Source organism: Heptranchias perlo, chromosome 10 (genome assembly GCF_035084215.1).
Source record: "Heptranchias perlo isolate sHepPer1 chromosome 10, sHepPer1.hap1, whole genome shotgun sequence".
In the NCBI taxonomy this organism is placed as follows: domain Eukaryota; kingdom Metazoa; phylum Chordata; class Chondrichthyes; order Hexanchiformes; family Hexanchidae; genus Heptranchias; species Heptranchias perlo.
The window spans coordinates 58644103-58658894 of record NC_090334.1 but is presented as its reverse complement, the minus strand read 5'-3'; the positions used below and the strand labels follow the sequence as shown (position 1 = coordinate 58658894).

The window sequence follows — 14792 nt, the reverse complement described above, 5'->3', positions numbered from 1 at the left end:
TGGGGGGTGGTAAAGAGAGAGAGTGAGACGTCATCCGACACTGGACTAGAAGATCGGGGTGGGGGGGGGAGTGGAAGATCGGGGGGAGAAGGGAAAATTGGGGGGGGATACGAAAAGATCGGGGGGAAGAGGGGAAGGTGGGGAGGGGAGGACATCGGGGTGGTGAAGAGTAGGACATTGGGAGGACATTGGGGGGATGAAGAGGGGGACATCGGAGAAGGAGACATTGGACATCGGAGCAGGGTGCAAAGATAGGTTCATTTTGTGTCTTCACTTCCATCTATGGTTTTTTATTTAATATATTTAGTTTCTCGTTCCCTGATCCGGCCCTTCATCCCCCCTGGTTTCACCAGGCTTGAATCTGAAGCAGTGGGCAAGCCGCCCAGGTAAGTTAAAAATCTTTCTAATCCCTTCATCTGTCACAGGTAAAGTGCCTTAAGTACCTCAATGAGGTGCATTTGGCTCTTTAACTGTCATCCCGCCGGCTTTAATTGCCGGCGGGACTTCCGTTTTTGGGTCGCCTGCGCGTAGACATGTGGGTGCCTGGGAAACTCGGAAGCCAGCAGGTTGGAGCCGGCTTCCGAACCCGGATGGGATTTGTGCGATTTTCAGAGCCCCTCCGCCCCCAACGCACCCCCATTTGCTTCCTAAAATCACCCCCATAGAGTACAAAAGCAAGGAAGTTATGCTAGACCTTTATAAAACACTGGTTAGGCCTCAGCTGGAGTATTGTGTTCAATTCTGGGCACCAAACTTTAGGAAGGATGTCAAGGCCTTATAGAGGGTGCAGAAGAGATTTACTTGAATGTTGCCAGGGATGAGGGACTTCAGTTATGTGGAGAGACTGGAGAAGCTGGGGTTGTTCTCCATTGAACAGAGAAGGTTAAGGAGAGATTTGATAGAGGTGTTCAAAATCATGAACGGTTTACATAGAATCATAGAAAACTTACGACACAGAAGGAGGCCATTCGACCCATTGTGTCCGTGCCGGCTGAAAATGAGCCACCCAGCCTAATCCCACTTTCCAGCACTTGGGCTGTAGCCTTGTAGGTCACGGCGCTTCAGATGCACATCCAGGTACTTTTTAAATGAGTTGAAGGATTCTGCCTCTACCACTCTTTTGGGCAGTGAGTTCCAGACCTCCACCACCCTCTGGATGAGAAAATTTTTCCTCAGCTCCCCTCTAATCCTTCTAACAATCACTTTAAATCTATGCCCCCTGGTTATTGACCTCTCTACTAAAGGTATTGGGTCCTTCCTATCCACTCTATCTAGGCCCCTCATAATTTTGTACACCTCAATTAAATCACCCCTCAGCCTCCTTTGTTCCAAAGAGGACAATCCCAACCTATCCAATCTTTCCTCATAGCTAAAATTCTCCAGTCCTGGCAACATCCTGGTAAATCTCCTCTGTACCCTCTCGAATGCAATTACATCCTTCCTGTAATGTGGTGACCAGAACTGTACGCAGTACTCAAGCTGTGGCCTAACCAGTGTTTTATACAATTCCAGCATAACCTCCCTGCTCTTATATTCTGTGCCTCGGCTAATAAAGGAAAGTATTCCACATGCCTTCTTAACCACCTTATCTACCTGTCCCGCTACCTTCAGGGATCTGTGGACATGCATTCCAAGGTCCCTCACTTCCTCTACACCTTTCAGCATTGCCCCATTTATTGTGTATTCCCTTGCCTTGTTTGCCTTCCACAAATGCATTACCTCACACTTCTCTGGATTGAATTCCACTTGCCACTTTTCTACCCACCTGATCAGTCCATTGATATCTTTCTGCAGTCTACAGCTTTCCTCCTCACTATCAACCACACGACCAATGTTTGTATCATCTGCAAACTTCTTAATCATGCTCCCTACATTTAAGTCCAAATCATTAATATATAACACGAAAAGCAAGGGACCTAGTACTGAGCCCTGCGGAAAGAGCCTTCCAGTCACAAAAATACCCATCGACCATTACCCTTTGCTTCCTGCCATTGAGTCAATTTTGGATCCAACTTGCCATTCTCCCTTGGATCCCACGGGCTTGTACTTTTTTGACCAGTCTGCCATGTGGGACCTTGTCAAAAGCCTTGCTAAAATCCATGTAGACTACATCAAATGCACTACCCTCATCGACCCTCCTTGTTACCTCCTCAAAAAATTCTTTTGACAGAGTAAACAAGGTGAAACTGTTTCCAGTGGCAGATTTAAGGTGATCAGCAAAAGAGCCAGAGGCGACATGAGGAAACATTTTTTTACGCAGCGAGTTGTAATGATCTGGAATGCACTGCCTGAAAGGGTGATGGAAGCAGATTCAATGGTAACTTTCAAAAGGGAATTAGATAAATACTTGAAGGGAAAAAAAATACAGGGCTATGGGGAAAGAGCAAGAGAATGGGACTAATTGGATAGCTGTGAGAGATCCAGCACAGGCATGATGAGCTGACTGGCCTCCTTCTGTGCTATACCTACCATGATTCTATAATACATAGGAAGGTCTCACAAACTGAAATGAGATAAATATCAGGCCAGGTGATTTGTTTTAGTGGTATTGGTTGAAGGATAAATGTTGACCAGGACACCAGGAGAACTTCTCAAAAATGGGATGGAAACTGAGGAGGAACGGGTTCCGCCACAATTTGCAACCCTACATCTGCTCCACTGCCGCAATTGCATCTCCAGTGTGTTAAAAAATGTACGGAAATTCAGGACCATGGTCTTCAAAGTTCAATAGACTGATGCTGCCTTTGATGTTGATTGGAGTAATCTTCTACTCTTATAATTTTACTGAACTCTTTCTGTAATGGTTAGATTTCAAAACTCCCTACTAACTTCGAATAGGTAAAAGAGATATCAGGGCTCAGCAGCACTGTTAGATTTTTGCACTGGATTTTTTTCTTGCATTCACTGTCACTGGCTAGTCCTGTAAGTAAATGCCTCAACCCCTACAAACCAGTGTCTTCCTTTGCTTATCCAATATTTAAACAAATATATTGAAAGCTAGGAGTTGAACAGAGAATCTCTGGCTTGTGGGAATGTATCACATGATGATCTCATTATCAGGAGGCAGAAGAATATGTGCTCTATCAGACCAAGCTCAGGCTTTAAACCACATTTTAAACTTATTGAACATTTAACAAATAAATGAACAGTACTCAGTACAAATAGTATATAATAATATTAAAAATATAGTTTTTACAGTAAAGCAAACTTCACCATCATCCATAACATGAAAAACAGCTGCTGCTTCTCTTGGACTGACCCTCAACAGAAAATCAACTCTTGAAACACAACTGCTTACTTTTTATATGGCTGCTTCTTCTGATTATCCTCATACCCCTGACAGTCTCAGATTGACTGAGACTTTATGCAATACTGTGCAAGATATAGTTCTAAATTTCTTTTAAAATAGCATAGAAGAAAAGTAATTGAAAACTGCATTTCTCTTTGGTCAGCTATTCACAGGATTCTTGCAACTGGTTTGACTCCTCCCTGGGAAATGCAACAAGCTGTTCCAAACACTTTGAATGATCGGTGAGCTACGTCCCCCACCAAGGGACAATGGCAGCAAACAACTTATATCAATGTCTTTGGCACACCAGACAATAATTTATATGCTCTACAGCTTGCAGAAATAGCTAGCAGTGTGTTGTGACCAGCACAAAAGAATCAAGAAATAATGCAAAATAGACAAAAATGCTTTATTTTGTTACAAACATACTCAAACACACTACAACTTCAAAGAGATTCACTTTCATGAGAGAAACACACAAGATGCGTCATTCCTCACTATTAAAACCTCTGCATTTGTCTATGAGCAATGTGACAGGAGATCAACTAAATTAATTTTACAAATTATCTCCCAGGAAGAATCAAGGCATTTTAAAATTAAAAAAGAAAAACTACAACTTGGTATTTAAGGAACTAAACAGAAGATCTGCAAGCAGGATTCATTTATTTTGCAATGAAAATAAAAGACTTATTGGGGCTCATATTGACAGGCAAATTCCTTTAAGAATTATGTGTATAACAGCTGTAATGATAACAAATTTTGTACGTACAAGTAGCTTTGAACATTAATATAAAATTTTAATAAGTCAACACACAGAACTTGAGCACTGGTGATCAACTTATTCTTGCCTCTTGCGCATCCCCGATTTTAATTGCTCCACCATTGGCAGCCGTTCCTTCAGCTGCCTAGGCCCTAAGCTCTGGAATTCTCTCCCTAAACCTCTCTGCCTCTCTCTCCTCCACTAAGACGCTCCTTAAAACCTACCTTTTTGACCAAGCTTTTGGTCACCTGTCCTAACACCTCCTTATGAGGCTCAGTGTCAAATTCTGTTTGATAACGCTCCTGTGAAGCGCCTTGCGACGTTTTACTACGTTAAAGGCGCAATATAAATGCAAGTTGTTGTTGAAATGTATTATTTACCTTGCTATATTTTTTGCTAAGGATTATATTGAGTGGGAACGTGTACAGGAACAGTTCATAATAATTAAACAGTTGAAAGAGAAGAATTCTTATTTAAATTATTAAAATAATCATTTTTTAAGATCTAAACTATGAATAAAGAAGAAAGGAATTATGATTTAAAAAATTCAGCCCTCTCCAGCCTGCACTACAAAGCTCTAGAAACTAGATTAACATTATCATTATCGTAACTTGGAATAAATAAATTAAAAAATATTTAATTAAATGTAGTTCAATAGTCTCGTTCTTACATGTGTTCATCAAGGTGAAGTATGTTAGATGGGAAACAAAACCCTGTCAGCATCAAGCATTATCAGGTCAGTAAAGGCATCTCTGTTCTATCTCAACATCAGGAGAGCAATCCTAATACACCAGTGTGCCAGCTTTTCATTTCCTACATCAGTCTCTCATGAGTGACATTATCAATTTATGTTGAAGAAGGAGCACTTTTCTCCATGGAGCCCATGTCTCACTAAGAACAAGAGTGTCACTGCCCAAGTAATTTTTACAAACCAGTGAAATGTAAAGACATGTTTTATAGACTTCAGTTTATTTTTATGTTAAGGTCCATATATGTCCCATTCAGCATTAAAAAAATAACATCTCTTTAGTATCTTTATATCATGATATTTTTCATTTTACTAGACCAAAGCTTTCATTGATATGTTCAAGTTACAGTGGTCAACCTTTATGTCAATAACCAATCATGTGAGAATACTATATAAAATATGCATACTGCACTGGTACAAAGATTAGAAGATGTTACTCTAATACAATGGAACACTGTATTCCATTGTTATGGAATAACCTATATGAAGACTATATTAAAAGGGAACTACATTCTACTGAATTGCCGCATAATCCCAAACTTAATAACACGATAAACCTGCATACTTATCAGCATCTTGTTGCCCCCTACTTTGTTTCACAAATGCGGTTTTGAGATGGCCTGAAACAAATGTTCTCTGCAGAACTTCCCCTCCTGCGACATCATGAGGTTCTACCATCTGATATCATGAATGGGGAAAATCTCCCCACATTCCACTGCTCTTGTTTATGTTATCAAAGAAGGAGTTCTACAAAGTATTTACTCCCAAGCAGCCTCAAACCAGCAGTTATGAAGCAAAATTCAGAGCAAAAGAAGTGACTAATTATTGTACAAAAGAAATGCCAACTATCGTACAAATATCTCCCTTCATTGAATTTAGGATTATGGGGTACTTCAGATTAATGTACTCCCTTTTAAAAGAACAAGAGTACAATAACTGGATCAATAGTACAGATAATTATTTTTTTTAAACAATTAGCTCTTCCTTGAATTGTGACCACATTTAAATACTTGTTTGACTTAATTTACTATAAAGTATTTGGAGTTAAATCTAATTGGTACACCAATATACTGCGTCACAGAGTAGAACACTACAGGTTTGCACCTGGGGCTTCATATGCAAGCTCCTGATCTCGGAGAGGCTACATGGAGCAGGATTGGACAGACTTGTCACACTCATCTTAGCAGCTGATTATAGAGAAATAGTAGTAGTAAAGTTCTAGCAAAAAAAATCACCTCCTTCTTCTACAGTTAGAGAACTGTGTAAGACTCTGGGAGATGCGAGAGGTAGTTTTTGTAATGCAGGAGTTGCCTACAATACCTAAAGCAAAAAACCTGGATTGCTTACTCATTTAGACAAGCACAAAGTTATGTATATATTGCATTAGTAACTGTAGTAGAATATATATTAAATCTTAGAAAATTTTGTACAAAATATTGCACAGTGCAGGGGAAGCATTGATTTTTCAGGAAAAATATCCATAAAGCTTCTGATGCAATCTTGTTAAAGTCAATAACCAACTCAGTGACAGGAACAGGCTTACATCACAAAGATGTAGAATTCTGTTTTGATCCATGACTTCTGGATGTATAATTACAGTGAATTACAAGCATTACAAATTAATGCCATCATCAAAAGTGGTTTCTGAATCTTTACTTAACACAGATTCACTCCGAGCATCTTCAGGTTCACAGTACTCCTTAACGTCAACAGTATGAAGAGATACTGCAAGATTATCAATGTCTGTCAATTCTGCCGTACTATCAAAATCAGTGCCATTGTCTGTGAAATGACCTGAATGATCCACAGCCTGTAAATCTACATGGTTTTCTTCACTATTTGCAACCAGACTATCATCTTGTTCCAAGTTCTGAACCTCCTGGGTTTGTTCTCCACAAATGTCATGAGAAGACTTGTTTCCGGTAACGTTCTGGTTGTAACAGATATCTGCACTAAATTTTCCATGCAGTCTATGATCCCTTGATTTATCATTTTCATTGTCAATTGAAATGTTGGCAGTTTTATTGGTATCTTCCCTCCAATTATGTGCAAACCTAGGATTCTCCAAGGAATCACAGTTGTTTAATTCTGCCATTTGGGTTTCTTCCAATACAGTTTCACAACCACTGGTCCTCCAGTTTTTCTCTGGTTTACAGCCCAGATCTTCTTTTAGCTCATCCAACATTTGACGTAATTTCTGCTGTAAGATTAACACAAGGAAGTAGATTGTCAGTTTTAGTGTTGAAAAAAAAGGCTGATGAGAAACCTTATGATCCCAGAAATTACTGTTGGAGATATTAGCGGAAAATACTTAATGCATACATATGACATTCCTTTGTCCATTATTTTAGCAGAGGTGATACCCATGTAAAATAAACAGGTTAATGCCTGCATTTAAACATCAGATAAAGGAATGTAAATGAACATATTAAAGTGTTCATCTACTAATGTCAGCAATTGTAATTTCTAGGTTATGGCAACAAGTTATAACAAAAATAACATTCTAATAATTTAATTTTCCAATTAGTTTGCGTGCCTTTAAGATAACTTTTAGGTAGTATTAAAAAGATCTCATCAGCATCTTTAAGAAAATGCAATTGTGGAATTTTTTCAATTTTTAATTCAAATCATTCTGATAACATAAAGATGCATTCAAAGATACAGGAAATACATTGTAGGTCTCAATGAGGAGATTTAAAAAAAAATCACCATAAAACAACAGTCCTGTTGCACCTAAAATTTTAGATGATTTATAGTCCGTTCAGAAATGGCGTAAATTCAGGAAATTAGCATAAGCTGTGCTTTTGCATGGAGGCGGAGTTATGATAATGAGCGGCAGAGTTTCAGCAGCGGTTTCGTGGAATCGGCATGAAACATTGATGAAATTCAGGCGTAGCATAAAAATCATGCAAGTCACTTACGTGCAAATTTCCTCAATCTTTTGCACCGAAAGTAGGCATTATGCCATACTTACGCCATTCTTTTGGCACATATTTTTAGGAAATTCCGGGCCAATGCTCAATGTGGGCAGGGCTGAAGTATATTGTGCATTGTGAAGAAAGCCCCTACCTTCCTGTGTACAATCATTTGATATGAAACTAACAGTAGAAATTTATCGCTTTCCTTCACTAGTTTTTTTTTTACAGGACACTCTTTCACTTTACAGTCTTGGCAGGGATTGATCAATCAATGTAATTATTACTTCACTCTGATGTAGTCCTACTTTCGAATAGGCATACTTCATTCAGGGAAAAGAAAAATAATATCTCCAAACTGCTGAAGTACAGATAATGAAGTAATGGGGTAGAAATTAGTAAGTGTTGCACCTGTTTCTTGAGCATAAAATGGACGCAAAGCATAGCAATTAAGCAATGGGATGGCCTGCACCAATCTGCACAGGTGTTGGTCCCACTGCTAAATTCATATGACCCATTCTTAGGTGTTCCGGACGAACATCTAATTGTGCGTTAGGCCTCTTGGATATATTAATAAAGGGCCTAACGCCTTTTCAAAATTAACTCCCAATCAACGGGGCAGGCGTCGGAACTGCCCCACTCAGAATTCTTTAGCCGCCGCAATGAAAGATAAGTTTGAGAATTTGCTGATAGGGTTAGATGAAGTAGGGTGGAGCATAAATAACGCTGGCATGGACCCGTTGGGCTGAATGGCCTATTTCTGTACTGTAACTTCTATGTATATATGTAAATCTATGTAATTGTTCTTTTTAAAAACCCTTTCTGTGGAACCAGGTGGAGCGGGAGTGCTCCGCTGACTCCACAGGCCGCCGCGTGAGTCCCCCCTTCCCCCCGCCCCGCTCCAACCTCCCTCCCGTAACTTACCTGAGGGCCACTGCTGGCAAGGCAGGCGTCCCGAAATTGTTATTCCCTGTCGGGTGAGCTGCCTGTGGAGGCGCGACCAGTGCTGGCAGCTCACTCCGATTATTCAGAAAAGGCCTGAGGATCAATTTCTATCGATCCTTGGGTCTCTTGGTTCTGGCACATGCTGCCTCTGTAGTGTTGAGTCTGGGCCAAAAATGAGCCGAGACAAACTTCTACTCAAATGTGTTTTGTTCGGGCCCACTCTGGACCACTCGTAATGTCTGGCCAGTTTACGGTTGGTTCTGCCATTTTACATATGAGGTCCCCACTGTCATTGGCCTGTAGCCCCTTCTCATCCACTAAATCTCCCACTTACAAAAAATTTGAATACACCAAACACCCTGTTCATGCTGTTTTATTGTTGGGGATAGTGTTTGCGTTATTGGCTTTCTGTAGAGGAAATATTTTTATATTGGTACTTGGTGTAGTGGTAATATTTTTATATTTTTGTTATAGACTTTTTTAATCTAGGTGTAGAGGGCAATATTTTAAAATTTTTATTATGGGCTTAATATTTTGACACAGGTGGGGGCGGGGAAAATAATTATAGGCTCTTTATAAATTTTTATATCTTTGTGTGGAGGTGATAGGACTTCTGGTTGGCCAAAAATGAGCCGAGACAAACTTCTACCCAAATGTATTTTATCGGGGCACACTGACACCGAAGAATTAAAATACCAGGAGAAAGACACCAAGAGGACCATAGACTTCAAATTGAGGAGGTAAACAAGTGGCTGGCAACACTGTTACTTCATAAACAAGTGAGAATCCTTCCAGAATAAAAAGGACTGGTACAGGAAAGATGGGACAAAAAAACTAGTGAGGCAATAATACAAAATAATTTACACTAGGTAGATGAGGGAGGTGGGGGGGGGGGAGGCAGGGAGGAAACAGGATCTCAGACGAGACAGATCATAGGTTAGAGGTAGTTGACAAGCAGTAACCAAGAGAGATGTACAGGATCTGGGAATGATTGAAAGCTAAATATTCCAGGCTACAGGATCTTTAGAAAGGACAGGGAAATTGGGGAGGGGGATAAAAGACACAATAACAGCAATTGAAAAGATTTCAGTAAGAGTGATCAGGCAATAAAACACCATGGGTAGAATTACGGAACATCAAAGGATGCAAGACTCTGGTAGAAGTTGTCCACAGACCTTCTGATAGTAGTGATGTAGTGGGGAGATGTATAAATACAGAGATTAGGGAAGTATGTAGCAAAAACAATGTGGTTATAATGGGAGATTTTAATTTTCACAGACTGGGAGAAGAACAGCTCAAGTAGTAAAGACAATGAATTTCTAGAATGTATATGGGACAGTTTTCTAGAACAATATATCTTAGAACCAACAAGGGAACAGGCCATACTAAGTCTAGTGATGAGTAACAAACCAGAATTAGTTAATATTCTGATGGTAAGGAAATATCTTGGGAATAGTGACCATAATATGATTAAATTTGATATTAGGTTTGAGAGGGTGAAGGCACAGTCACAAAGCAGGGTTTGAAATTTACGGAAGGCAAACTTTGAAGGGATGAGAAATAAACTGATTAGGGATGAGAGGGTTATCCTTTGAGAAAAGATTGAGTAGAATGGTCTTGTACTCTCTGGAGTTTGGAAGAATGAGAGGTGATCTCATTGAAACATATAAGATTCTTAGAGGGCTTGACATGGTAGATGCTGAGAGGATGTTTCCCCTGGCTGGAGAGTCTAGAACTAGGAAACATAGTCTCAGGATAAGGGGTCAGACATTTAGGACTGAGATGAGGAGGAATTTCTTCACTCAGAGGGTGATAAATATTTGGAATTCTCTACCCCAGAGGGCTGTGGATGTTCAGTCATTGAGTATATTCAAAACTAAGATCGATAGATTTTTGGACTCTAAGGGAACCAAGGGATATGGGGATTGGGCGGGAAAATGGAGTTGAGGTCGAAGATCAGCCATGATCTTATTGAATGGTGGAGCAGGCTCGAGGTACCGTATGACCTACTCCTGCCCCTATTTCTTATGTTCTTATAAAACATTAAGCAATTAGTTATTATGCATCGTCATTTTATGGGAGTTTGAAGAATTAAAAATGTGCATCTGTAGCCAGACCTGTGGAGACATTTATATCTGATTGGAATTTAATGGGCCACATCTGCTCAGCCATCTGACACAATTACCTTTCTCAGGATTTTCAACAGTCCCAAACTGCCTTTATTGTATGTTCTAAACATGTTGTGCTGGTCCAATAGTGCTATATTGCTAAGCCATGAATATATGGCAGTATAGAAGCTCACTAGATAAAGGACAACAGCTGATGTGATGGCCATGCAGTTAGACAATGGGTCAGAATGATGACATAATGGCTGATTCTACACTACTGCACTCTCACTAGGGCTCACAGGGACTGCATGGCGTAAATTGTTTTTTTACAGGTGGGGACAAGGTAGTAAAGTGGAGAGGTTTAGAAAGACTATTACAGAGAAGGGAGAAGCGAGGCCATAGAGAGATTTGAGTTTGAGGATTTTAAAATAGATGTGCTTAGGAAAGGATAGCCAATGGAGGTCAGCTGGGGGATGATGGGAATGTGTGATTTGATATAAGGTAGGATACAAGCAGCAGAGTCCCGAACAAGTTTGAGTTTGTGTAATATTGAGCTTGGAAGGTCGGCAAAGACAAAATCACAGAAATCAAGCCTAAAGGTGTCAAGGCCTGACAGCTATCCAGCAATCATTGCTGGAGGTGCTTGTGTTTGAATATCAATGAGAACAGGGTTGGGCTTTGGCTCTCAGGAGGCGGGTCGGTCAGTGAAATCTTTTAAGGAGGCTGCGGGTCTCCAATTTAATAGGTTTTTAAATTTTTAAGTCTTGGGGGCCAGGATTCCCGGGCTTCTGCTGCTTGCCACGTAATAGGAGGTGAGAAGGCCCGGATCAGCAGGTAAGTGCCTTTACTGCACTGCTTGTGGGCCAGGAGGAGCAGGAGTGTTTCCTCCAGTCCCAACAAGCCTACCTGCTGCGATCCCACACACGCGATTGGCTGAGCCCCTCTCTATGTCCGACCACCCCCCACACGATCTCCGAGCCCCCCAACGATCTCCAACCATCCCCCTCACGATCTCCAACACCCCCCTCATGATCTCCAACCACCACCCTCATGATGTCCAACCACCCCCCTCATGATCTCCAACCACCCCCCTCATGATCTCCAACCAGCCCCCTCACGATCTCCAACCAGCCCCCTCACGATCTCCAACCACCCCCCCACGATCTCCAACCAACCCCCCACGATCTCCAACCAACCCCCCACGATCTCCAACCACCCCCCCACGATCTCCAACTTCCCCCCTCACGATCTCCAACCAGCACCCCGATGATTTCCAACCCCCTCTCACGATCTCCAACCACCCCCCTCATGATCTCCAACCACCCCCCTCACGATCTCCAACCGCCCCCCTCACGATCTCCAACCCCCGCCTCACGATCTCCAACCACCCCCCAGATGTCCAACCTCATCATGACTGAGCCTGATGACCAACCCCCCTGATGATCCCCGACACTAATGAATCCCCCGATGACCGTCCCCCCTGCCCCCGATGACTGACCCCCCCCTCCCGCCGATCTAAGACGTACCTGCTGGCATCCGCTCCCTGGCTGCTCTCCTGTCCGACTAACAGCCAGCCTGTCAATGTGGCTGGCCTTTCAGGCGGGAAACGTACAGAAAAAAATTGAAAGAGGTCCTTACGTCAAAAATCCTCCTGGGTCCCCATTAAATTTAACCCGTATACTCACTTCATCTAGTCGATGCTTGTTTTCTTCTATTCGACGTTCAAATATTCTTTCTAAAACCCTGGAAAAAAGATTAAAATTATCTTAATATTAATGCAGATCTGTGCATTATCACCTCCATAAGTCAGTTTGAACTTTATTTGCAAGACTTAAAAAGTTAGAACGAGTGATTTCACAGTGATATTTTGGGTTAAAAATACTGAACCAGTGGCTAATGCCAAAGGATAACTAAGTCACAGTGGGGGGAAACCCTCATTATAATCTTAATTATTTTAATATTAGTGTTGGATTGAATGATATTTGGAAATTCCTGGTATAAAATTTATACCAGGAAAGGTAAGGTTTAAGGAATCCTAATGAAATAAAGCTGCACGATATCAGTCTTATAATGCATTTACTAAGAGTACAATACTTGGTAACTTTCACTTGGATGGGTGCCAGAAACACTGAACCCACTTGTATGTGCCTCTCTCACTGGGATCACCAGGAAAGATGGTTGATGGATGAAATCTGAATCTGCACAGCATATTGCGTTGTGAGACAGCCAGATCAAAATTATTGCATGCTCATGATCTATAGTGATAGTCAATCTATCACAAATCTTAAAATGTTTGCAAGATGACCCAAAAGTCCTTAAAATCAACGTGTGTTTTTTGGAAAATATTACAAAATGAGAAAATTGAGAAGGGGATGACTCCTAAATTTACCAGCACTGAAGTCAGCCATTCTTCCCGATCACAAATGCAAATGTAATGTACTACAGTGTGCCTAAAGTTACACTGTATTCTCAACATAAACATTCAAAACTTCCCCTACTCTAAGACTAAGGGGGGTCGATTTGAGTGCCTTCGTTAATGGGGCAATAACAGCCTCAAAATGGGATTGGTGACCTTACTGCCCCGTTAACACCGGCTATGTGGCTGGCTCCAATTAAAAAAGGGCCTACCGCCCAGTGTCCAAAGCATCTGCCTGATTCAGGATATGGAAATCTGTGTCCTCTGGTTACCGACTCTTCTGCCACTGGTAAGAGTTTCTCCTTATTTACTCTGTCAAAACCGTTCATGATTTTGAACACTTCCATCAAATCTCCTCTTAACCTTCTCTGTTCTAAGCAGAACAACCCCAGCTTCTCCAGTCTCTCCACATAACTGAAGTCCCTCATCATTGGTACCATGTTAGTAAATCTCTTCTGCACCCTCTATAAGGCCTTGACATCTTTCCTAAAGTGTGGTGCCCAGAATTGAACACAATACTCCAGCTGTGGCCTAACCAGTGTTTTATAAAAGTTTAGCATAATTTCCTTGCTTTTGTATTCTATGCCTCTATTAATAAAGCCCTGGATCCCGTATGCTTTTTTAACAGCCTTCTCAGCTTGTCTCGCCACCTTCAAAGATTTGTGTACATACACCTCCAGGTCCCTTTGTTCTTGCAATCCCTTTAAATTTGTACCATTTACTTTATATTGCCTCTCCTAATTTGTCCTTCCAAAATGTATCACTTCACACTTCTCTGCGTTAAATTTAATTTGCCATGTCTGCCCATTTCCCCAGTCTGTCTATGTCTTCCTGAAGTCTGTTACTATCCTCTACATTTCCGAGTTTCGTGTCATCTTCAAACTTTGAAATTATACCCTGTATACCCAAGTTCAGGTCATTAGTGTATATCAAAAAGAGCAATGGTCCTTATACTTCTCTCCAGTCTGAAAAACAACCATTCTGCTTTCTGTCCCTTAGCTAATTTTGTATCCACGCTGCCACTGTCCATTTAATCCCATGGATTAATTTTGCTAACAAGTCTATTATGTTGTACCTTATCGAATGCCTTACGGAAGTCCATATACACATCAACCGCACTACCCTCATCAACTCTCTCCGTTACTTTATTGAAGAACTCAATCAAGTTAGTCAAACACGATTTTCCTTTAACAAATCCGTGCTGATTTTCATTTATTAGCCCAAACTTTTCAAGTGCTAATTAATTTTGTCCCGGATTATTGTTGCTAAAGGTTTCCCCACTACCGACGTTAGGCTAACTGGCCTGTATTTGCCGGATTCATCACTCTCTCCCTTTTTGAACATTTGCAATCCTAAAGAGGATTGGGACATGTGATCCATATGTCTCATCGTCACCCTCACCCACTGAGTGAATACGTCACCTTCAGTCCCTCACAGGTCTGTTCTTTTGCTCCTTGTAGAAGAGAGCGCAAAACACAAGGGAGAGGGAGAGGACTGGAAATGGCCCTCCACAAATACTCCAGCTGACAGATACAGAGAAGGAGGCCATGGAGATAAGTGGGACATCTGCATCCCTATCCATTGGAGATGGAGAGACTGGGAACCTGCATA

The 14792-nt window shown here is 41.2% G+C and overlaps 1 protein-coding gene across 2 annotated transcripts in view; it reads right to left on the bottom strand.

Annotated features, from left to right (window-relative positions):
• Positions 1-3701: 3701 nt before the first annotated feature.
• Positions 3702-14792, bottom strand: part of LOC137326164 (spermatogenesis-associated protein 7-like) — an 82150-nt gene continuing 71059 nt past the window's right edge. For both annotated transcript variants that reach the window (XM_067991038.1, XM_067991039.1), the window contains 2 exons: positions 12451-12508; positions 3702-6997 (listed from right to left, as the gene is read on the bottom strand). In XM_067991038.1, the coding sequence (XP_067847139.1) occupies positions 6410-6997; positions 12451-12508 (646 nt within the window). In that variant the 3' untranslated portion in view covers positions 3702-6409. The remainder of the gene's footprint in view (positions 6998-12450; positions 12509-14792) is intronic.